Here is a 25,169-nt window from a genome sequence, read left to right as displayed (position 1 = left end):
AGATCCTGGACTCCCGGTACCATCGCGGAGGCCTCCAGTACCTTGTGGACTGGGAGGGTTATGGCCCAGAAGACCGGTCTTGGGAGCCCGTGGACAATCTTCATGCCCCGGACTTGGTGCAACAGTTCCACAACGACCACCCCGACCTCCCAGGTCCCTCGACGGAGGGGGGCCCTGGGGGGGGGATAGTGTCATGGGTGCTGGGGACCCTGCAGAGGAAGACGAGTCTGCCAAGGAAACTGTACCCCTGCCACCTGCACCAGTACCCCTGCCTCCTGCTGAAGAAGATCCCAGCCCCCCTGCCTCACCCTCTCGGGTGGCTCGTGTGCGTGACCGCCTCCGTCAGGACCTCAGGGATCGGAGGAGGGCGGCACGCTCACAAGCAAGACGCTCCCTGAGTCCTGAGTTTTGAGAGGATTCTGGCCCTCCTAAGAGCAAGGATGCTTGAGTTGTAACAGGATCCTGGCTGCCTCCCAGAGCCAGCAATTAGCCCAAATGGGCAACAGCCAGCAGAGGGCTATATAGCTGTGGGCTTTGGGAGGAGGCTTTGTGGAAGCAACTAGTCATCTCCCTGACGTTCTAGCATCCACTCCGGCTTGACTTTGGTTCCTGAATCCCTGACTTTGGCTTTTGACTTCTGGACTCCCTGACCTCGGCTTCTGGACCTCGGACCTGCGATACTTGCACAGCGATTTGGATTTGGCACCTCGGACACTCCTGCTTGCTGGCTACAGACCTCGGACTGCCTCTGGACTTTGCCTGACCCGGCCCCAGCCGTGACACGGGGTTTCTCCCCAAAAGGCAAATAAGAGACAATATTAGAACTGTTATAAATATTGTAGAATATTATGAAAGACATCCAGAAAAGGAAGTAGCATTATTCTTTGCAGATGCAGAGAAAGCATTTGATAATTTAAATTTAACATTTTAAATTTAAATTTAAAATGTTTGCAGTAAGGGAGAAAATGGAGTTGGGGGGAAACTTTATAAGGATGATAAAAGCAATATATACTGAACAATGTGCAAGGCTATGTATAAATGCAGATCTTACAGAAGACATGATAATTAGCAAAGGTACAAGACAAGGCTGTCCGCTTTCCCCACTGTTGTTTATAATGACTCTTGAAATCTTACTGATGCAAATCCAAGAAGATAAAGAAATAGAAAGATTGAAAGTAAAAGGATTTATTTACAAATATCTCTCTCTCGGCTTGACTTCGCGAATGAAGATTTAAGAAAGGTGCAGTAGTCCACGTCTGCTGCAAGCTCGCTGGTGGCTGACAAGACCAATGCAGGACAGGCAGGTCCGGCCACAGTGGCTGCAGGGAAAAGTCTGATTTGGGATTGGTGCTGTAGCAGTGCGATTCTTCCTCAATCTCCTTTTGTCCTCAAGACCAGCTATGCGTGCGTTCTCAAAGGAAGAGACAGCCTGGTGGATGGTGTGCCTCCATGCTTTGCGATCTGAGGCTAGGTCAGACCACTGGTGATGGTTGATGCAACAGGTACCAAGGAATTTTTTCAAGGAGTCCTTGTACCTCTTCTTTGGTGCCCCTCTATTTTGATGGCCGGTGGAAAGTTCGCCATACAGAGCAATCTTGGGAAGGCAGTGGTTTTCCATCCTGGAAATATGCCCTGCCCAGCGCAGCTGCGTCTTCAACAGCAGTGCCTCGATGCTTGTAACCTCCGCCCGCTTGAGGACTTCAGTCACAAAGTCACTCCAGTGGATGTTGAGGATGGTGCGAATGCAGCGCTGATGAAAGCGCTCAAGGAGTCGCAGGTGATGACGGTATAAAACCCACAATTCGGAGCCGTAGATGAGGGTTGTCATCATAACCGCTTTGTAAACATTGATCTTTGTGCCTTTTTTCAGATGCTTGTTGCTCCACACTCTTTTATGCAGTCGGCCAAATGCACGGTTTGCCTTCGCCAGCCTACTGTCAATTTCCTTGTCGATCTTGGCGTCTGAGGAGATGATGCACCCCAGGTAGCTGAACTGCTGGACTGTCTTCAAAACTGATTCACCCACAGTGATGCAAGGAGGGTGATAATCTTCCTGGGGTGCAGGCTGGTGGAGAACTTCTGTCTTCTTCAGACTAACTTCTAGGCCAAATAGCTTGGCAGCCTCTGCAAAGCAGGATGTCATATGCTACAGAGCTGATACCGAGTGGGAGACGAGTGCAGCATCATCAGCAAACAGTAGCTCTCGGATAAGTTTTTCCATTGTCTTGGAGTGGGCCTTTAGTCACCTCAGGTTGAACAGGCTGCCATCGGTGCGATAGCGGATGTAGACACCATCGTCATCATCTAAATCTACTGCGGCTCTTTGAAGCATCATGCTAAAGAAGATCGTAAAGAGAGTTAGCGCAAGAACACAGGCTTGCTTTACACCTGTGCCTATTGGGAAGGGCTCTGAGAGATCGTTGCAGTGTCTGACTTGGCCTCGCTGGTCTTCATGTAGCTGGATGATCATGCTGAGGAACCTTGGGGGACATCCTAAACGTTCCAAGATTTGCCACAGGCCTTTCCTGCTAACAGTATCGAAAGCTTTGGTAAGGTCGACAAAAGTCACATATAGACCCTTGTTCTGTTCCCTGCATTTCTCTTGGAGCTGCCTGAGAACAAATACCATGTCGGCGGTGCTCCTGTTAGCTCTGAAGCCACAATGGCTCTCTGGGAGGAGTTCTTCTGCAATGGTGGGCACCAGTCTGTTCAGGAGTATTCTAGCAAGGATTTTGCCTGCGATGGAGAGCAGGGTTATCCCCCGGTAGTTGGAGCAGTCTGACTTTTCCCTTTTGTTCTTGCGTAGAGTAATGATGATTGCATCGCGAAAGTCCTGAGGTAGTTTGCCTTGTTCCCAGCAGGTGACAAGTACTTTGTGAAGTGTGCTATGTAGTATTATACCCCCATGCTTCCAGATCTCTGGTGGGATTCCATCAACTCCCGCTGCCTTGCCACTTTTTAGTTTCTTGATGGCTTTAACAGTCTCTTCTAGGGTGGGGATCTCATCCAACTCTGTTTTCACTGGTTGAAGTGGGGTGAGGTGGATTGCTGAATCTTGAACTACGCGATTGGCACTGAAGAGAACCTGAAAACACTCCGACCCCCGGTTCAGTATGGATGCCTTGTCTGTGAGGAGCACTTGGCTGTCTGCACTACGCAAGGGACTCTGAGCCTGATATGATGGACCATATACTGCCTTCAGGGCTTCGTAGAACCCTCTTAAATCACCAGTGTCTGCACACAGCTGGGTTCTCTCTGCAAGCTTGGTCCACCACTCGTTCTGAATGTCTCGAAGCTTGCGCTGGAAGTTGCTACATGCAGCGCAAAAGGTTGCTTTTTTCCCAGGACAGGAGGGCTGAGCAAGATGTGCTTGGTAGGCAGATCTCTTTTTCGCCAGTAATTCTTGGATCTTTTGATTGTTCTTGTCAAACCAGTCCTTGTTCTTCCTTGTGGAGAATCCGAGGACTTCTTCAGTGGTCAACAGGATGGTGTTCCCAGAGTGCTTCTGGAGAAGGGTCTGTGGGGCAACTGTGGTCCTCAATTCTTGTCTTGTTCTGGTTGAAGGCTGCCAACCTGAAACTTCCTCCGGGCGATACCGCCTCTCCTGGGTGTAGATTTAAAGTGAAGACGGAGATTGCAGCGTACAAGACGATGATCCGTATGACATTCTGCACTGGGCATTACTCAGGTGTGTAAGAAATCTAGAAGGTCTCTCTGGCGCACCAGAATGTAGTCAATAAGGTGCCAGTGCTTGGACCGTGGGTGCATCCAGGTTGTCTTCAGACTGTTCTTCTGCTGGAAGATAGTGTTGGTGATGGTGAGCTGATGCTCCGTGCAGAATTCTAGCAGGAGGCGCCCGTTATCATTGCAGTTGCCAATGCCGTGTTTGCCAAGTACTCCTTTCCAGGCTTCCGAGTCTTTACCTACTCTGGCACTGAAGTCGCCAAGGATGATCACCTTGTCCTCTATAGGGGTCTTCCGTACGAGGTTGCGTAGATCAGCATAGAACTTGTTCTTTTCTGCAGGATCTGCTTGAAGGGTTGGGGCATACACACTGAAGAGTGTTGCATGCTGCTTGTTTTGAAGTGGGAGGCGCATGGACATGATGCGATCTGAGTGACCTGTTGGCAGGTTTGCGAGTTTAGAGGCAATGGAATTCCTGACCATGAAGCCAACGCCAGAAAGGCGGCTCTCTTTGACTTACCCGACCAGTAGAGGGTATAGCCAGCACAGTGTTCTTGAAGACTACCTTCCTCAGGGAAACGGACCTCACTGATAGCTGCTATGTCAATATTCAACCTGAGAAGTTCATGGGCAACTAGAGCAGAGCGTCGTTCAGGGCGACCACTGTCTACTGTGTCAAGCATGGTTCTGATGTTCCAACACACAAGCTTTAGTCTTTGCACACTTTGTGAGGCAGGTGCATGCCTTTTCTTTGTTGTTATTTTTCGACTGCAAGTAAGGATGCCCGTTGACCGCGGCTAGCCAACTGGGGGGGGGGGGGGAGGAGAGAAGCTTTGTTTAGGCCACCTTTTCTAGGCCCCTCTCCATATGGAGTAAGCAGTGCTGTCCCTAAATAAGGCTGCTTGGTCGTTCAGGGTGCTGCCGAAAAATGCTTTCGTCTCCGGGTCAGGATCAGGCAACCAATACCCTGAACCGCCTACATGCAGGATCGGGACTGTGGCTTCCAGTGGCATCTTCCACCTGCTGTTTCACCCCTTGCCCATCGCTGCAGGACTTGGTATGTTGTGGGTTGTGGATGTGGATACCCTTCAGGCCTGCGCAGAGGAATTTTTAGGTGAAGCGCAGTGTGCGCAGTACTGGCTCCACCCTTTCACCTTGGGATCATCTGCCATGGCCCAGTAAGCCGGGACACCGGCAGTGAGTCCTCCAGGTGGTAGGTGTTACATTAACGAGCTCTGTCTGCCTGGGCTTGATGTTAGATGTTGGGGAGTGGGGGGTGGGCTCCCTCTGGTTTCCTGCCCCCCCAGGGAAAGTGTATGCACAATACATCGCCTCTCCTTTCCCGGTGTAGTGAACGCTGTGTGGTCACTGTCTGGCTATGCCTGGCAGATGGTCACTGCAATGGCCTCTCCTACATTACTGCATCCGTGGCAACACCTTCTCGCTGGTCCCCCCCGTATTTCACAGAGTTTGCCACATCATGGTGCGACCAAATGTCCGGCGGTATAACCGGATGGGCAGGCTGGGCTCACCAACCTCGCCAGCCAAGAGAAGGAAAACTCTTACAAATATAGAGCATTTGCAGATGATATAATGTTCATGGATGAAAATCCCATACAAGTCACACCTTGGTTGTTAGCTAAAATACAAGAATATGGGAAATTGGCGAGACTTTGTATTAATAAAGAAAAATCAAAACTTCTATGTAAAAGATGCAAGTAAATAAACAGAAGGAATTGCAGAGGCTAACGGGTTGTGAAGTTACCTCTAAGGTAAAATATTTGGTGTGGAGATAACAATGAAGAATATTGATTTGTTCAAAAATAATTATTAGAAGCTATGGCGTAAAATGGATGAAGATATGTATTATGGGGGGAAAAAGATGAATTTCTTTTCTCTCACCATTATATAAGAAATAATTTGCTAAATACATGGATGAAATATAAGAAATATGGAGATGAGAGAAAACCATTATGGATAGTGCCAGCAGAAGTAATAAAAATAACAGCTGAGACGGGTGAAGAAAGTGGTTGTCATATAATCAATTATTAAAAATACAAAGTGGCAAAATAGAATTGAAAACTGCTGGAGAGCTAAATAATAAATATGATTGGTTCCAAATGCAACAAATAAAGAGCTTGGTGGATAATGATATTAAAACGGAAGGAATAAGAAAAGAGCAAACAGAAATGGAAAGACTTCTGCTTGAAGACAATGAAAAATTAATTTCAAAACTATATAAATTACTTTTAAAATGGTCTACGGAAGTAGTGAAATCTCAAATGATTAAGTGGGCAATAAATGTAAATAAAGAAATACAGATGGAAACTTGGGAATATTTGTGGAAGAACTCTATGAAGCTTTCAACGTGTCATAGTATTAAAGAGAACTGTTTTAAAATGATGTATATGACTCCTAAAAAATTGGCAAAGATGAATAAGATGCCAGAAAGAAGTTGGAAATGTAAAAAACATGAAGGTTCTTTCTACCAAAAAAGTATTGGCAGATGATTCAACAAGAAATTTCTAGGATCTTGAGATATGAATTTAAGAAAATTGCAGAGACTTTTCTGTTGGGATTACAAATGGAAAAATTTCCAAAAGAAGATAGAACTATAATTTGGAACTTGCTTTCAGCTGCTAGGACATTATATGCACAGTTGCGGAAGCAAGAAAAAATACCAGAGAAATGGGATTGGATTGTAAAAGTTATGACATGGAGTAAAATGGACAAATTAACAAGAATTTTAAGAGACTATGATTCAGAAGTTTTTAAGATGGAGTGGAAAAAGTTCAGAAGATATGTAGAAAAAGAGTGGAAAATAAAAGGACATTGGACAATTTTTGATAATGATTAAGTCTTAGAAGGAAGAAGAATGTAAATTTTTGTTTTTATTAGTTAAGGGTACCTTTTAATATAAATGTTATAAGTAAATAACACCGGTGGGGGTCAAGCAACGGGGGGAGGGGTGGTTAGAAAGTAATATATGGGATAGATAAAAAGAAGTTATTAATGATGCAGGAATAAGATATTGTTACCATATGTTACTAAATAAAGATTGTTTTAACCAAAGACATGTCAAAATACCTCAACTATTCCTCCCCCCAGTCATGGTCATAAAACTCTACATATCAAGGAAATAGTGGGTAGTGAAGGAGTCAGAGCCCAGTCAATAGGTGAAAGGGAAGCTGACACATGAGTAGGTGACTATTTCCTGTCTCTTGCTGCTCAGACCAGAGCAGAATGTTGTTGTTGCTCACCCAGAATGTGAGAGAAATTCCAAAGGGAAATTCAGTTTTTAACTCAATGGTGATTTTACACTTTTCATATTCACAGCTTCCTCAGGGATTATTTCTTAACAAGTTATAACCAACTCATATATTCATAAACCTCTCCTCAGCTCAAAATACACATTCCGAATAAGGAAACACTGTTACAACCCGGTGGAGTTGTCAGGGTGGGGTGGCTTTGGCAGCTCATGAAGGATTTTGCTTCGGCAACCTGTGGAAGAACATTGCTACATTGAATTCTAAGGGACCTGGATTTATTTCTTACAAGAGCTACCAAAGTGGATTTCCTGCCAGGCTTATGGATACAATATCTGAAGTTGGACTGGATCTTTGAACTGAAAAAAAGACCTGGAGAAAAGTTATTTATATACATGGTGATTTATGTTGAGTGCTGGATGAATTGTGTGGGTATCTTGTTGATTGAATGTTGTGAATTCTATTGTATATTATATGAATTTCTATGATGAGTGTGTATATTTCAACAATTTAATATTCATAGCTTGCATAGTTTATTTTCTTCAGGGCTTTTTTTGAGCAAAAATACACAGTAATGCAGTTCTGGCTGGCTTGGCATCAGGGGGTGTGGCCTAATATGCAAATGAGTTCCTGCTCTTTTTTTCCCTACAAAAAAGCCCCTTCGCAATGGTATTGCTGGATCATCTGCTACAGATCTCTTTTCCAGATCAGTTATGTTCCTGCCCTCTCCAGTCATTAGATTCTCTTGTACATATTTCCCTGCAATGTTTTTATGTGCTTCAGTTTAGGTTAAAATGGATTATGCAGTGCCTTGATAAATGGACTGTGCTTCCTCTAGTGACATGAAAGCTAAAGGTTGAATTCCTCTTAGAGGATTCTGATTTTAAACGTTCTTATTTTGTTGCTCAATTTCTAGAGTGCAGAGAAGTGCCAAAGGAAGGTGTTTTTTAATGGGGTTTTTATTTAACTTTTAAAAATTTATTTATTTCATTTATATCCTGCCCTCCCCTATTGGGCTCACAATAGTTAAAATACATAATGTTAAAATAAAATACAGTAAAACCGTTAAAATTCATTGTACACATACAATACATTTGCAGTTTCAATCCTAAAATCCAAGATGGCATCAATATAGTTTGTATTGGTATAGTTTGTATTTGGCGCTGCATACAATAATGTCAAATATTGTTTAGCGCTCTATATTTATACTGGGATGGGTTTAGATATCAATGCTGTGGTATATAGGTTGCTTCCCCGTTAGTTGTTAAAAGCTAATTCAAACAGTTCTGTTTTACAGGCCCTGCGGAATTGTGGCAAGTCTTACAGGGCCCTGATATTTTGGGGGAGAGCGTTCCAGAGGGCTGCTACCAAAAAAGCTCTAGTTCTGGTGGTGGCCAGCCAGTCTTTTGGCCTGGGGATCACAAGAAGATTTTGGGTACTTGATCTTAGTGCTCTCTGGGGCTCATATGGGGAGAGGTGGTCCCAGAGATAAGCAGGTCTCTGGCCATATAGGGTTTTAAAGGTCATAACCACTACCTTGAAGCAAACCCAGAATGCTACAGGCAACCAGTGCTGAATCGCCAGTGCAAATTGAATGTGCTCCTGTAGAGGTAGCTCCAATAGCAACCTGGCTGCTGCATTTTGCATCGGGACAGCCCTATGTAGAGGGCATTACAGTAGTCTAATCTTGAGGTGACCATCGCATGGATCACTGTTGCCAAGTCACTGCACTCCAGGTATGGAACCAGATACCTTATCTGCCTAAGATGATAACATGCAGATTTGACAGTAGCTGCTACCAGGGCCTCCATTGTCAGTTGAGGCTCCAGAAGCACCCGTAACCTAAAGGTGCTCCATCAAAGATCAGCAAAGAGATCTCTCTTCCCAAATTGCAGTGACCTAGGCACAGGACCTCTGTCTTTGATGGATTCAGTTTCAGTTGACTCTGCCTGAGCCATTTCATCACAGCTTGCAGCACCAGGTCCAGATTATCTGGGGCACAGCCAGACCGGCCTCCCATCAATAGATAGAGCTGGGGGTCATCTGCATATTGATGGCACCGCAGCCAGTATCTCCGGACAATCTGGACAAGGGGGCACATAAATAACATCGAGGAGAGAACTGCCCCCGAGGCACACCACATACAAATGGGTGTCTCCGGGATGATTGCTCCCCTATAGCCACCTTTGTGGAGAAAAGAGGTAAGCCTTGGAGAAAAGAGATAAAACATTGAAGAGCAGATCCCTGAATCCCCGAATCCCCATGTCGGTGAGGCAGTGAGGCAGTAGCTGATGGTCAACTGTATCAAATGCAGCTGACAGATCTAATAGCAATAGCACTGCCGAACCGCTCCAATCCAAATTCTCAAGAGATCATCCATGATGGTGACCAGCACCATCTCTGTCCCGTGGCCTGGATGGAAACTGGATTGAAATGGGTCTAACATGGAAGTGTCATTCAAGAATCCCTGTAATTGTGCTGCCACTGCCCTCTCGATAACTTTGCCCCAAAAAGGCAAGTTCTTTACTTTACTTACTTTACTTTATTTGATTTATATCCCGCCCTCCCCACCGAAGCAAGCTCAGGGCGGCTCACAATAAAATCACAACAAACAAAAATTTCACAGCAATAATACATGAAAAATTTAAAATTCAGTAGTTAAAGCAATCTGGTGCTAACACCATTTGGTGTTGTATCCCTTCTAATGGCTTCAGTATCTCTTCAATTTTTCCTACAATAACAATGACTCAGCATCAGTTAAAGGCCAACCAGAAGAGTGTGGTCTTACAGGCCTTGCAGAACTGGGTAAGGTCCCGCATGGCCCTGACTTCCTCTGGCAGTTGGTTCCACCAGTAGGGGGCTGCTATCAAGAAGGCTCTCTCTCTGGTGGACTTGAGTTTTGCCTCCCAGCCCAAAGATCGCTACTAGATATTGGAATCCAGATCTAAGTACCCTCTGGGGAACGTGTGGGGAGAGACGGTCCCTAAGGCAGACAGGTCCTTGGCCATATGGGGTTTTAAAGGTAATGACCAGCACCTTGTAGCGAATCCAATACAGTTCCCGCAGCCAGTGCAGTTCCCGCAGCCCCAGCTGTATGTGCTCCCACCTGGGGAGCCCCAATAACAGCCTGGCTGCCGCGTTCTGCACTAGCTGAAATTTCCGAGTTCGAGATAGGGGCAGCCCCAAGTAGAGGGCATTGCAGTGATCCAATCTCGAGGTGACTGTTGCATGGATCACAGTTGCCAGGTCACCACGCTCAAGGAAGGGGACCAACTGCCTCACCTGCCTAAGATGGAAAAATGCAGATTTAGCAGTGGCTATCTGGGCCCCCATTGTCAAGGAAGGCTCCAGCAGCACCCCCAAGCTTCTGACCTTGTGCACCATTGTCAGTGGCGCACCATCAAAAGCTGGTAAGGGGATTTCCCTGCCCAGACTGCTGCAACTCAGGCAAAGGACCTCTGTTTTTGTCAGATTCAGCTTCAGTCAACACAGCCTAAGCCATCCTGCCATGGCTTGTACTGCTCTCTGAGGCTCCTTTGGGAAAAGGTGGTTCCGAAGGTAGACAGGTCCCAAGCCATATAGGGCTTTAAAGGTCATAACCAGTACTTTGAACCAGGCTCAGAACACTACAGGCAACCAGTGCAGCGTCTCTAGTGCAGGTTGGATGTGCACCCGAAAAGGCAGCTCCAATACCAACCTGGCCGCAGCATTCTGCACCAGTTGCAGCTTTCGGTCCAAGTCAAGGGCAGCCCCATGTAGAGGGTGTTACAGTAGTCTATTCTCGAGGTTGCATGAATTACTGTAGCCAAGTTGCTGCGTTCCAAGATGATAGAATGCAGATGTGGCAGTGGCTGCCACCTGGGCCTCCATAGTTAATGAAGGCTCTAGGAGAGCCCCTAAACTCTTAACCCTCAAAGCTGGCACTAAAGACGCCCCATCGAAGGTCGGTAAAGGGATCTCTCTTCCCAGGCCGCCTCAGCTTAGGTACAGAACGCTGTCTTTGCTGGATTCAATTTCAGTCGACTTTGAGCCATTTCACAGATGCAATTTGGGTCGCAAAGTCAGTCTTCTTTGCAGCCTTAACTGCCATCTCATAGGTCTTGATTAACAGCCTATAAGATGTTCTTGTTGCCTCGTCACGAGTACACTGCCAATGCCTCTCTAGCTGTCTAAGCCACTGTTTCATCAGCTACAATTTTGGGGTATACCATGGTGCAAGCTGTGAACGGTGGCGAAGAGGGCACCGGGGAGCGATCTCGTAGATGACAGCGGAGAGTTGTTGAAACCACAGCTCCGCTAAGTCGTCTAACAAGTTGCCAGGGGGGCAAGGCTGCATAGAGTCCATCTAGCTCCGTGGGTGAGCAAAAATACGCTCGCCACCTAAACAGGGTTGAGGTGAGATGACCATATTCAGGGCATAGTGGTCCAACCATGGTACTACTGTGGCAGTAATCCGGTCCACCATAACCCCTGCCACAGAGATCAAATCCAGCGTGTGCCCGGCTTGGTGGGTAGTGGTTGTTACATATTGGGAGAGCCCCAGTGTCACCATGGATGACACTAGTCTGTCGCCCTTGAGGAGTCAGTGTCATCGGCATGGACAAAGTCACCCATATTTTACATATTTTACATTTACATTTTTAAGGGAATATAGAAAAAAGAAAGGGAATGGGAAAGAGCTGAAAACACACAATAAGTATAGTTATTAAAAAAGCAGTATAAGGGCAATTTAGCATACACTAAGGACATTTCTTGATCAAAGTACATATATGTGTGACATAATAGCTTAGAAGACACATGGCACAGTATATATTGAATATTGACATAGGAGTATATCTTCAAGATATATATATCAGTATAAAAACCTACTCAGTATATTCTACAATTTTCTCATAATATATTATCATTTTTATCTTATCAGTCTCATCTATTATATAGTATATCATAAATAACCTCACGGCAATCTTTTCACTCAACAGTTGTAACAAAAAACACTGATAAATTATACCTGTCAAGGAACCTTGCATTTTTATATTTCTGTAGGCTGAATGTTTTAGGAGGGGGAGAGTGCACTATGCCTGCTTTGACTTGGCTTTGCTCTGTCCTTTGTAACAATCACAAGTATCCGTTTCTACCCTGCAGAAGGGAGTGAAGCCTCTTTCTCAAGGATGCTTTATCAGGGACAGCTCAACCACTAATGAACTAAAGGTGTTGGTGGGAACCTGTTTGTATTGTGTTGTACAAGCTTTTTGCACTGTAGTTTTGGCGGGCTGCATAATGGCCCTAGATAAGATATAAAGGACTGGCCACCCTAAAGGTGAGCCAGTTCTGACACAGATGCTATTCTTTTTAATCTATCAATTAAACTAGCTTTATTGGAAGCGTTCTTTAATTTAGGATTAATACCCTTAATATTTCATATTCAAACTGTTGTATAATATAATCATGGCCTATGAAACTTATTGAATTCATCTTTTGGCCTTTGATTAATGTACTTGTCAGATTTGCCATAACTGTATATTCTTGCATCTTGTCTCCAGTTCTCAAGAGTTGGACAACCCTCAATTTCCCACTTAATTGCAAATATTATTCTTGCCGCTGTTAACATGTATGTGGCACCCTCCTGTGTTGACCCTGTACGGTGGTGCTTCAGCTGTGGCTAGGAGGGAGACCCGGGGTTGCTTCTGGCCTCAGAAATGGAGTACAGCTGAGTTAACGTCACTCAGCTGGTGACTCCTGGAGAAAGGTTGATGCCCTCTGACTCAGCTCATCACTCTTTTCTCCATCTTCCTCCATCAGTGTCTCTTCCCTTTTATAGTCTCACACCCACATCCCCCACCCCATCCACTTCCTGCCCTTCTCCTTCCCATTGGAACCCTCTGCCAGGCTTGGACCTAAGCCCCACCCATGTGTCGGTGCCTCTTTCCCTGGTTGCTCCTCCTTGGCTGATGAAGGGTGTGCTCTGGTCGCCACGGATGCGGCAGTTGCCTCACAAGGCTCTCCTGAGTCCTGGCTCCCTGCCCATGGCTGAGCCTCCTCCTGTCTCCCCTGGATTTGGTTGGCATGGGCATGTGAACCGAATGCATAGAGGCTCCCCAACAGCTCCCCTCCTCCAATGGGGAGCCCACGAAGCTCGCTGCCAGCAAGGTGGGTGGGCTGAACGTCACTGTGGCACTGTTGCTGGGGAGGCTTTTTGGAGTGGGGGGGGGGGAGTTGCCAAGGGCCTGGGAGAGGCCGGGATGTCATGGCAAGGACAATGTATCTGAATAGTTCATATACTGTTCTATCCATGCTTATTGGTAGATTTCCTAATAACATTGTCTCTGGTGAAAGCAAATCTAATGTTCAGTTTTTTGCATTTCAGTACACATCCAGTATTTGCTAGGGTTTTTTTTACAAGACCACTACATATGGTAAAAGGTGTTGTTTATCTCTTTACACTTTCAACATAAACCTTTATAATTTTTATCCATAGTGTCTTTTGGAGCAATATTCCAGCAGTAGAACACTTTATATCAGTTTTCTCTAAGTACTTAACTTGCTCTAATTTTGTATCTTTTGTCCATAGCTTTTTCTATTGCTGAAATTAGAATTTCCTTCCCAAAGTTTTGTGACCATTTCACCATACACATCTTATTTTAAAACAATTTATTAATTGCAGTGTATTGTTGTAATCAATTTTAACTAAAAGAAAATACCAAATATAAACAATACATCGCTTTTCCCCTCTCCACTCCTCCCCCCCTTTTTTGACCCCCACTTAGGGTGGCCAGACCGTCCCAGTCTCCCGGGACATTCCCGGTTCTGGCCACCCAATCCCGGCTCCCGGGCTGCCTATACCGGGACCATTAAAGGTCCCGGTTTAGCCAGCCCCGGAGGCGGTGGGCCGCGGGCGCCGGCGGGGAAGGCGGCGAGTGAGGGAGGGAGCGTCCCTGCGCCTGCGCAGGGACGCTCCCTCCCTCACTCGCCGCCTTCCCCGCCCGCGCGCGGGGCCGGCAGCGGTGGCGGAGGCCTCTCCGCGGCCTCCGCTGGTTGCTGGAAGCCCTCCAGAGTCTCTGGAGGGCCTCCAGGGACCAGCGGAGGCCGCGGGGAAGCCGCGGAGCACCCGGCGCTGGTCCCGGAAGGCCTTCCAGAGCCTCTGGAAGGCCTTCCGGGACCAGCGCCGGCCAGCGAAGGCCTCCCCGCGGCCTCCGCTGGTCCCTGGAGGCCCTCCAGAGTCTCTGGAGGGCCTCCAGGGACCAGCGGAGGCCGCGGGGAAGCCGCGGAGCACCCGGCGCTGGTCCCGGAAGGCCTTCCAGAGCCTCTGGAAGGCCTTCCGGGACCAGCGCCAGCCAGCGAAGGCCTCCCCGCGGCCTCCGCTGGTCCCTGGAGGCCCTCCAGAGTCTCTGGAGGGCCTCCAGGGACCAGCGGAGGCCGGGGGGAAGCCGCGGAGCACCCGGCGCTGGTCCCGGAAGGCCTTCCAGAGCAGCCTGTCGGTCACTTCCGGGTTCCTGTCCTGCATCTCGACCTGTGTTATTAGTGACAGGCTGCTTCGGCGGGCCGCTGCGCCAGCCCCCTGGGTCCCACAACGATGAGACCGATGCCACAGGGACGGGCTCGAAACACTCTATAACCCCTCAAAAGAACAGCAGTCTAGCTTGCTTCCCCCGAGCCCTGCCGCCATAAGCCTCAAGGGGGCTCATTTTGCGGCATCTCCCGGCGGGAGGGTGGCACCCGCACGGGACACATATCAAATGAAAGAGGGGGCGCAGGGCTATCAGAAACAGCCGGCGGAGGGAGTCGGGAGACCACCCCACTGGGGGATCCGCACCCTTAATAATTAATAAATTAATAAATAGGCTGCATTATGCAGCACAGTTGAGAAAGTGCCTTATCCCATATACTGATGAAGTATATACAGGATTTGAGAACAAAATTGTTTCCGGCGGTGATATTTGGGGGATTTTTGGGGACGTCACAGGAAGTGCTGTGAAGTCACTTCCTGTTTCCGGCAGTGGCATTTGGGGGAAATGATGTCATTTGGGGGAAGTGATGTCAGAGGAAGTGATGTCACTTCCCGTTTCCGGCAGGTGACGCGGGGAAATGATGTCACAGGAAGTGGTGTCACTTCCTGCTTCCAGCGGTGGCATGACATCACCAGAAGTGACGTCACCGGAAGTGACGTCACTTCCTGTTTTCGGCGGCTACCTTCCCCCCCCCCAGGTGTCCCTGGCTGGCCTTCAGACATTATGGTCACCCTACCCCCACTGGTGTTTACTAAAAATAAAAAAGCAAGGTAACTTAATAAAGCAAGAATCTCCATATTAAAACCTTATACCAAAATGGAAGAGATTAGAACAAAAAATAAAATAAAATAAAATAAAATAAAATAAACATTCACTTTATGAATTCAACTTCATTTTTCCAAAATGTCCATTATTCCATTCAACTTTTATCCAAAAATCACTAAATGTCCCCTTACTTTCCATTGTTTTTCAACATAGGTTTGAAATTTCTCCCATTCCTTTCTAAACTTCTCCAAATCATAGTCTTTTAAGATTCTTGTAAGTTTATCCATTTCACTCCATGACAGAACTTTTAAGAGCCAGTCCCATTTTTCTGGTATTTTAGCTTGCTTCCATGACTACGCATACAATGTCCTTGCAGCTGAAAGCAGGTACCACACCATTGTTCTATCTAGTTTCGGAAAACTTTCCATTTGTAATCCCAACAAAAAAAGAGTCTGGAGATCTCTTAATGTTATAGCCCAAAATTTCTGACATTTCATTCTGTGCAATAGAGAAGCAGGATTTTGACTGCACCTGCCCACTAGGAATACCTAGCAGCTATCTTTTTTTGCATACTACTCTCAGTGCATAAAACTCAAACTGCACAATCCTGAAGACCAGGGAACAGCAGCTTAGCTCAGACCAGCACAAATTTGATTTTATTTAGTACCATTATTTTGTATTCTGCAACTCTCAGTCAAAATTGGCTTCTCAAGGCAGCATTCATAAGACAAGGAATAACCAACAGCAAAGGTATGAAATACTTTTAAACAATTGGCCAATAAAAATAATTTGTTTTTTAAAAGATCAAAATCTCCAAGAAACCACAAGCAATGGAGGATAAAGTTGTGTCATATTTGAAATGTTTTATCATGTTCCCATCAGTAGTCAAAGTCAAAATAATCTTTAACAATTTAACAAACCAATGGCCAGCAATAGAACAATAATCAAGAGCCATTGTTGGTATAATCTCTCCTCCCAGAGGCAAAATACAAAAACTTGGCAACCACTTAGATTGTAGCAACACAATGGCTGAAGAGTAAAAAACGTGTCTTATGTTCATCAGGCTTTTTTTTCTGTTTTCTCAGTAAAGGCTCTAATTACAAAGCATGGAGGTCACAAAAAAAAGAACAATTTTAAAAACAAATGCTCTAGAGATTCTATTTTGTCTGCACCACAAGCACACAGTCTCTGGGATTCAATGGAACCTCCCATACAGCACTGCAGAAGGTAACAAATTAAAGTGTGCTTGCATATAGGATCTTCGAAGAAGCGGAACTGTTAGGCAAAGAAAAAAAATCTTTTTCCAGACCTTTGGGGAAAAGTCCCTAACCTTATGGGGGAGCATTTACAAGTAATCCCCATCAGTAGATACGATTAAGCAAAGATACAAAGAGCAGGTAGGGTGGCCATGTTGTGCTGCCATAGAACACCTAGATTCAAGTCCAGCAGCACCTGAGAGACCCATAAGATTTTCAGGCTGTGAGCTTTGGAGACTCAAAACTCACTTTGTCATAAACAATACCTGATGAAGGGAGCTTCGACTTTCCAAAGTTGATACTCTGAAAATATTATTGGTCTTTAGGGTGCTGCTGGACTTGAATCTAGCTGTTCAAAGAGCACATAGTCAATCTGCAGGCATCTTGTGTGTCCCCCCAGCTGGATCAGTAGGGGCCATCTTCCATCCTCGCCCAATAACTGTACAAAATGCAGCATCTCACAGAGCCTGAAAACTATCCTTCTGAAGGTCAGTTCAGAAGTCACATTCAGTAACCTAACCACGGTTATCACAGGAGTCCAAATACAAGTCACTCCACTAACTACTGTTAGTTCAGGTATGCCAATCTGAAACCTGGTTTGAAATTCAGTTACTTAAGATTGCTTCTACACAGAGGTTTTGTTCTGATTTAGCATCCACAATAGAGCAGGGCTGGGGGTTTGGGGGCACATCTACATCATGTCATCAAATCACAGAGTTGGAAAAGGACCTCCAGAGTCATCTGTCCAAGCCCCTGCACAATGTGGGGAATTCACAAATGCCTCCCTCCCATACCCAATGACCTCTGCTCTCCCCCAGAAGATGGCAAAATTCCTCCAGGATCCCTGGCCAAACTGGCCTGGAGAAAAAAAAATGCTGTCTGACCCCAAAGTGGTGATCAGCATTTCTCTGGACATGTAAGAAAGGGCCACAAGAACTAAGTACGGGGGATGGGGGGGAGGTGCTTCCAGTGATGTGTGGTGGTGGAGATTGCAGCCAGGGAATGAGTCATCTTCCAGCTGTCCACTATCACTAAGCTTTGAAGGTTTTTAAACAGAGGCTAGGTGGTCATCTGATGGCAATGCTGATCCTGTGAATTAGGCAGATCATGAGAGGGAGGGCAGGAAGGGTTGGATTGGTGCTTAGTTCCCATGGCACTTTCTTACAAGTCCAGGGAAATGCATTCGGTTCGGCTGAACCGAAGAAACCACCGAATCACCCCTGATTCGGAAGTATACAACGCTGTATATTTCCAAATCCAATCTGCAGCCATAATACGGGAGCTCCCTGTATACTTGAAGTATATGGAACTCCATGGAAAAGGTGGGAAAGGAACTTCTGCAGCCTCAGGGAAGCTGCTTGCCTCCTTTGCCGCCTTTGGAAGCCTTTTCCCACCTCTCCCATAGCCTCCCTGGGATCAGGGAGGGAGGGGGAGAGGAGCCCCAGCAGGCAATCCAAAGCATGCATTTGCAAAATGCATTGCAAATGCATGCTTTGCAGAGCTGTTGTGTAGCTGATGGCTGGGCTAATCCCCCAGTCATCAGCAACATTGTTGTTCATTTGTTTACTTGGGTATCCAAGTGAACAGTGTTCTCTGGTCAATCACAAAGCAGTGGTATTTTTTGAAACTGCTCTTTGTAGGGCCAGAGAACCTTTTTAAAGAGTCTGTGTGGTTGGACTCCATTCCATTGCTGCTGTGTTGGTGTTGGTGTGTGAGAGAGATTGTGCTGTGCTGGCTCTTCTTAGCTGCTGCTGCTCTCTCTTAGCCTTGCCTGACCTGCCTGGAGAAGAGAAAACATCTAAGGTAAGACAGTCTTGGAGTTCTTTTTTTTATTTCAGTTAGTAAAAGAACTTTTTAAGATTCAGAGTCCCTTTACTTATTCATATTTGGGTGGGTGAGTACTGGGTAGCTTATATGGGGTTAGGGGGTTCTGCTGGGGGTGGGGGCCTGGGGTGGGGGGATTACCAATTTGCCCATATCTTACTTTAGTGAGAGGACTTTTAAAAGTGCAGTGTCCTTTTACTTTTCCTGATTTGGGTGGCTTGGATTTCTTGGGGTTAGAGTGAAGGTTTTTTGGGGGGGAGGGGTTGGTAAAGTTCCTGTATTGTTAAATGTCAAGTTTTTTACTGTTTTAAAAGGATTCTGTGTTTGATTTGTTGCTGCTGTGTTGTGCTACTGTTGTTCCTTTTCTATTCTGGTTCCTGGGGTGGGGAGGCTGTTTGGCCTAATTTTCATTGTTAAAAAGGTCACTTTTTTAATAATTGAGTTTGTTGGCCTTTTCTCAATGATCTGTTTGGATCTATTCTCTGTTGTTGCTGGTTTTGCATCCTGTCCTGTTGCCCCTTTTCCTGGTTCTGGTTTGGGGGGGGGGGGTTGACTGATTTGGCCTGAGGTTTTTTATTGTTGAAAAGGTCACTTTTTTAACAGTTGAGTTTGTTGGCCTTTTCTCAGTGATCTGTTTGAATCTATTCTCTGTTGTTGCTGGTTTTGCATCCTGTCCTGTTGTCCCTTTTCCTGGTTCTGGTTTTGGGGAGGGTAGGTTAAAAGTTAAGTTTCTTTCTGTCATGTTTTGGTTTTTTTAAATTACCTGTGGTTGGTGTGTGGGCTGTGTGGGGTGGGTCACTTTCATGTTTTTATAGAGTTATTTTTGAAGTCTGAGAGTGCTTTTGGTTTGGCTAGGGCCATTAAATAGGCTGCCCCACTAATAAGGGTGTTTTTAGGGATTGTGTTTTTTGAAATTTAAAAACAAATTAATCCAGTTTATGGCTTTATCTTATTTCAAAATTCAACTAGGCCAGACAGAAGTGATTTAAAAATATTTTAGGGATTATGTTTTTTGAAATTTAAAAACAAATTAATCCAGTTTATGGCTTTATCTTCTTTCAAAATTCAACTAGGCCAGACAGGGGTGATTTAAAAATATTTTAGGCCACATCAGGTTCCCTTTTAAAGAGACTAGAGTTGCAGTGCATCTTGCTTTTAGCCACTGAAAGCTGGTGCATCCTTAGATTTCCATAGGGTAAACCACAGCTTCTCTCAAGTTATAGGGGACACCTGATTTCTAGTTTGCAAGGAAATCTGGTTTGTCCCAGGATCTAGTTAGGAGAAGTTTAACTAGGAGGATATAATAAGGATTGCCTTCATCTCAAGGTAGCCTTTTAAAAACTGTTGCCAGTTAGTGGCAGGAACACTTAGTCTCCTAAACTTTACCAGACTACTACTACCTAGGTTTGCCAATCCCCAGGTCCCAGCAGGGGTTCTTCCACTTTCCCAGGCTCCTTCCTGCCTCCAGTCAGCTGGCCGGCGGGGGGGGAGCCCCACCCCCAAAGCCACCATGTGACTTTCCCCCTTTGGAGGCTCCAGTCTCCGATTGGAAAGGCTTCCTCTTGGGATGGGGTGTCTGTGTTACTTTTAAAAAGTTGGCAGAACTCGTGAGTAGAGAACCCAATCCCTCGCTTCAGAAACGGGCAGGGGGGGAGGGGAACGTCTGCTGAGCACTTCATTATTCCCTATGTGGAGATCGATTCTCATAGGGTATAATGGGGAATTGATCTGGAGGTTTCGGGGGCTCTGTGGGAGCTGTTTTTTGAGGCAGAGGCACCAAATTTTCAGTATAGTATCTAGTGCCTCCCCCCAAAGTACCCCCCAAGTTTCAAAACGATTGGACCAGGGGGTCCAATTCTATGAGCCCCAAAAGAAGGTGCCCCTATCCTTCATTATTTCCTATGGAAGGAAGACATTTAAAAAGGTGTGCTGTCCCTTTAAATGTGATGGCCAGAACTCCCTTGGAGTTCAATTATGCTTGTCACACCCTTGTTCCTGGCTCCACCCCAATGTCTCCTGGCTCCACCCCCAAAGTCTCCTGGCTCCACCCCCAAAGTCCCCAGGTATTTCTTGAATTAGACTTGGCAACCCTACTACTACCCCAACCCAAAGAAGGACAGGTTAGGGACCAAAAAAACAAACAAACAAGTTTTGGTGGGAGGGTATTTAAAAAGAAGTCGGCACCTGTTAGTTCAGGGTACAGTGCAGTGAGTTAGGTTTATAAAAAACCCCACTCTCAGTTCAGGTTGTGTGAGACTGGCCAAGGGTGACATGAGTGACAGGCAGCAGAAGAGGGGCCCTGGGGGCAAGGCCAAGGAGAAGACTAGAGGGGTGGAGGGGAGGGGGAAGGGGAGAACCCAGGTTTTCCCCCTCACTTGTGCATAGGGCCACACCACAGCCGCCTTCCAGCACTTTGACCTCTGGCCGGAGAGTGATGAAGAAGAAGGCCCGCCTTGGGGCCTTCATCGGGGCTGCTGCTGGGGCACCCCCAGCAGTGGTGCCATTAGGTGCTGGCACTGAGCAGGGGTCTGCTGCTCGGGCAGTCTCTCCTCCAGCTGATGTCACTCGGCCTTAGCAGCCGGAGGAGGGGCAGCAAGAGCAGCCCTCCTTGGAGATGAGCTTTGGGGACAGTTTTCTGTCCAAAACAATCACCCCACGGAGGGTGCAGAGTGTCGTGCAGGAGCTGGAGGAGAAGCTGGTTGAGGAGGACCAGAACACTTCTTCAGTTCTTTCGGGCACCAGCAGTCCTTCAGGGGATGGCCAGGAGGGGAGGCTGCATGGGGTGAAGGCAGAAGAAATGGAGACACATGAGATGCCTCCATCTCCACTCACTTCCCCCCGGCGGCCAGCCCCTCCTGCCACCCCGAGACATGATGTGTCTGCCCCGAGCACCTCACAGGAGGTGGCTCCAGACACCCAAGCTGCCGGTCAGCTTGGGCATCTGTACACCTGCAAAGTCTGGAAGCATTTCCAACTTATGGAGGATCCACGCTATGCATAGTGCCAGTTGTGCAGGGCCCGGGTCAGTCATTGTCGGGACCCTGCCCACCTGACTCCGAGGGGGATGCGGAACCACCTGCAGAAGCACCACCAAGTGGTGCTTCTTAAGGGGGAGAAGCAGGCTGGTGCTGGGGTGCCCAAGCGGCCAACACCATCCAGCCAGGAGGTGCATTCCATCACGACTACCTCCAGTGCTCTCCAGGAGAGTTCCGTGGCAGTGCAGGGACACCAGCCATGTCTGCCTGAGATGTTTGGTGTGTGCCAAGAGGGGGAATCAGGTACAGCAGGAGGGTGATCGCCTGGAACCTTGCCAGGTCTGTTTCTCATGGGCTTCCATTTTCAGTGGTTGAGAATCCTGTGGTGCTAGGGTCGCTCAAGTACCTGGCACCCTGGTACAAAGTTCCTGCTAGAACCACCATTAGCAGGACCATTGTGCCATCTGTTTTCAGGGTGACCAGATCTGTGGTGAAGGTGCATTTGTCCTGTGCTGCTGGGGGGACTGTTCATTTCACCTCAGATATTTGTAGGGGAGAGTCCTCTGCGGGTTCCCGGCAGTTTTGGGGGCTCTCCCTCAAACCCCCTCCCCTCTAGGTGGCTTCCAATTTACCCTATTTGCCCTTGATTTCAATGGCCATAGGGTATAATGGGACCATATATTTGGAAATAGCCATGCATCTACCGTATATGCGGGTATTCCAAGTACCAGTATTCAGAAATATATGGTATTCCAATTTTTTTGGCTCCATATATTTCCGAATCTGATTTTTTCTGATTTTTTTTTTTTTTTGCACATCCCTAGTCAGTTAGCAATTTTTCTCCAGGCCAGTTTTGCCAGGGATCCTGGAGGGTTTGTTTATTTTTTTTGTTGGGGGGGGGTTGCCATCTTCTGGGCATGGAGTAGTTGCCACTGGATGTGCGTGGGAGGAATTTGTGAATTTTCTGCATTATTTATTCAATTTAATGAATTACCCCAATCCCAACTAGTGCTAGTTTCTGCGTGATTTTACAACATTGACTAAAAATACAATCCTATAAAACCAATAAAATCAATTAAAGCATAACACTCTTCCAGGGACATAGCAGAGGAGGCAGTCCCATAGTTCCAGACCACTCAAGGACTTAAAGGTCATAACCAAAACCTTGAATCTGACTCGGTACTCCACCCGAAACCAGTGTAGCTGGCACAGCAAAGGTTGGATGTGTGCTGTCCATAGGGAATTCCCATCAGGACTCATGCTGCCACATTCTGGACATGTTGGAGCTTCTAGGTCAAATCTAAGGGTAGGCGAACATAGAGCAAGTTACAGTAGTCCAGTCTGGAGGTGACCATTGCATGGATTACTGTGAGCCAGGAGGGGAGCCAGTTGTTGGGCTTGGTGAAGATGAAAAAATTGACAAGATGACTCTTCCAACTCTATGATTCTATTATTCTAAGAAGAGGAAGAGGAGGAGAAGGAAGATGAGGAGATTGGATTGATACACTACCCTTCACTTGGAGTTTCAGAGCGATTTACAGTCTGCTTTCCCTTCCTCTCCCCACAACAGATACCCTGTGAGGCAGGTGGGGCTGAAAGAGCTCTTGACTGGCCCAAGATCACCCAGCAGGCTGCATGTTGTCATGATGTTAAGCCAACCAAACCCAGTTAGTCTTTGCTCTGATTCCTCCTGATGCATGGATGTGGCTTGTTCCCCAATTTTGACCTGTGCTGTGGGGAAGGCTGGACATGATTGGGATCTTAATGGAGAAGGAGATGAAACTGGCATTTGTGGAGCCAACCAGGGTTTGAATGATCATTGCTGAGTGAAATCCTAGTTCCACAAACTGATCATGGTCAAAATAAACCAGGGTTTCATGTGATGTCTGAAAACCACACAAAATTCCCAGACTTGATGCTGCCTCCTCACCTCATGGTCATTCTCCTCCAGATACTGGTCATATTCACTCAGGGAAGCCAGGTAGATTAAGGCGATCACATTTTCAAAACAGTGGATCCACTTCCGGCGCTCTGATTTCTGCCCACCAACATCTACTATTCTGCACAGAAAAGGTATGAAGTCATGTCAGTGTGCTGATCATTCATGCAGCTGGGTTTAAGGAATAGGCCCCCTTAATAAAACTGAGGCCCCCCCTCAACAAAACTAAGCAGAAACCAAAGGATTTAAGAAACTAGATTTTTAATACCAAGAAACTTGAGGTTACACTGTCTTTGATCTACCTGGAGCTGGCAACCATACCCTAGAAGGACCCTTGTAAAACTGTCCTCAGTTTTAATATCACAAGCAAGTTTGTGTCTAAGCTGGAATTCCCCAGTTCAGTGTTTCTAGCCACAATACGACACCAGTTCTCAGATCTTATTTCTCCTTCACTCACTTTTTTGAACTTGCAACAGTGGTATTTTAGTGACACATGTCAATTTTTTGGGAGTAGCCAGAAATCCTTTACCCCCTCCCCCCTTATTTCTTCTATTTCCCAGTCCACATTGATACACCACAGCTCCTTGTTCCTCCTCTTTCTCCCACCTTTAGAACCAGACAGTATCGTTCAAATCTGATGTGTGGATAAACTTGAAGGTTCACGTCTGAGAAGATCATGCACTTTCTGTAATTTTGCCATAGATGGCAGTTGAAGGGAAAGCAAGCAAGCAAATTTGAATACTCTCTGGGAAATGCCATGCAAGCAGAACAATAGAACACCAGGGAAAAGAGCTAGTTTTCTACATGCAGGTGGTTCTTTTTAAAAGGCAGGCATTCAAGCTGAACATGTTGCATTCAATCTTAAGATGGATCTGGACTGACTTGACGCTGTCCTTTTTATAAACAGTGCTTACCTTAATGTTACCTTTTGTACCAAAAAGCAGTATTCATTAATGCCGCTGGTCGGCATACGGGTTCTTAGAATGTCTTGAGCACTGGGAATGTATCCTGCTGCCCCAATCCGGTCCAGGTTGGACAGGAAACTGCAAAACATGTAGACCCAAGAATAAACCCCCTTGTTTCCTGCTCAGCCACCTAGAACAGGGTTCCTCCAACATGGTCCCTGTGAGTGCCATAATGCCTGCTGACACCTTTTCTGGTACATGCCAAGTGTTTTTAGGAAGTGGGTGGGGCCAAGTGGGGTTTTACCCAGCAGGGCCCACTGGAGAGCTGATTGGCTGTGCAGAGTTTTTAAAAGATGCTTCAGCAACAGCGGCTACCACACCACAGTCTTTATTGTATTCCTGTGCATATGCACCAAAATGTGTTTTAAAATATGTTCGTTTTAAAGGGCATAATGTTAAACAGAGCTTGTGCCTGAAATGTTAACTTAAAGTTATGCATCATATTTCTCTCTGACATTTTGTGGCCATCTCTGCCACCTGCAGCAAGCATCTTTATAGATTTGTTCACAACCCTGCGTCAGAATCCCAAAGACTGAAAAGGTTGGGGACACCTGTCCTGACCTAGAATTTGTCACACAATTCTGGAAAAGATGCATACTCACTCATAAACTGTCCAGCTAAGGCAGCAATGAGGGAAGGCTGAAGAGGCTGGGACTTTAGAAAAGAGATGACTAAGGGGGGGACATGATAGAGATTCATAAAATTACACACGGGGTGGAGAGAGTTGAAAAGGAGAAATGTTTCTCCCTCTCTTGAAATACTAGAACTCAAGAGCATCCAAGGAAGCTGATGGGCAGTTAGACTCAGGATGGACAAAAGCGTTGGCACATGGGTGGACTCTCTTTACACACTCTCTTTACACAGAGAGTGATTAAAATATGAAATTTGATGCCAAAGGCCACAGACGTCAACAGTTTTAAAAGGGGATAAGACAGATTCATGTAGTTACTAGCTTTATCAGGTTTATCTGTGGTTACTAGCTACTGTGAC

The 25,169-nt window shown here is 46.4% G+C and overlaps 1 protein-coding gene across 1 annotated transcript in view; it reads right to left on the bottom strand.

Annotated features, from left to right (window-relative positions):
• Positions 1-25,169, bottom strand: part of LOC132567730 (guanine nucleotide-binding protein subunit alpha-15-like) — a 77,268-nt gene that overhangs the window by 16,087 nt on the left and 36,012 nt on the right. Inside the window, exons 4-5 of the mRNA XM_060233417.1 lie at positions 24,129-24,257; positions 23,206-23,335 (exon numbers count right to left, since the gene is read on the bottom strand). Coding sequence (XP_060089400.1) covers positions 23,206-23,335; positions 24,129-24,257 — 259 coding nt within the window. The remainder of the gene's footprint in view (positions 1-23,205; positions 23,336-24,128; positions 24,258-25,169) is intronic.

The sequence above is a fragment of the Heteronotia binoei genome, chromosome 2 (assembly GCF_032191835.1).
Source record: "Heteronotia binoei isolate CCM8104 ecotype False Entrance Well chromosome 2, APGP_CSIRO_Hbin_v1, whole genome shotgun sequence".
Taxonomy (NCBI): domain Eukaryota; kingdom Metazoa; phylum Chordata; class Lepidosauria; order Squamata; family Gekkonidae; genus Heteronotia; species Heteronotia binoei.
Note: the sequence above shows the minus strand (reverse complement) of the source record. Positions and strands in the feature narration are given on the sequence as shown.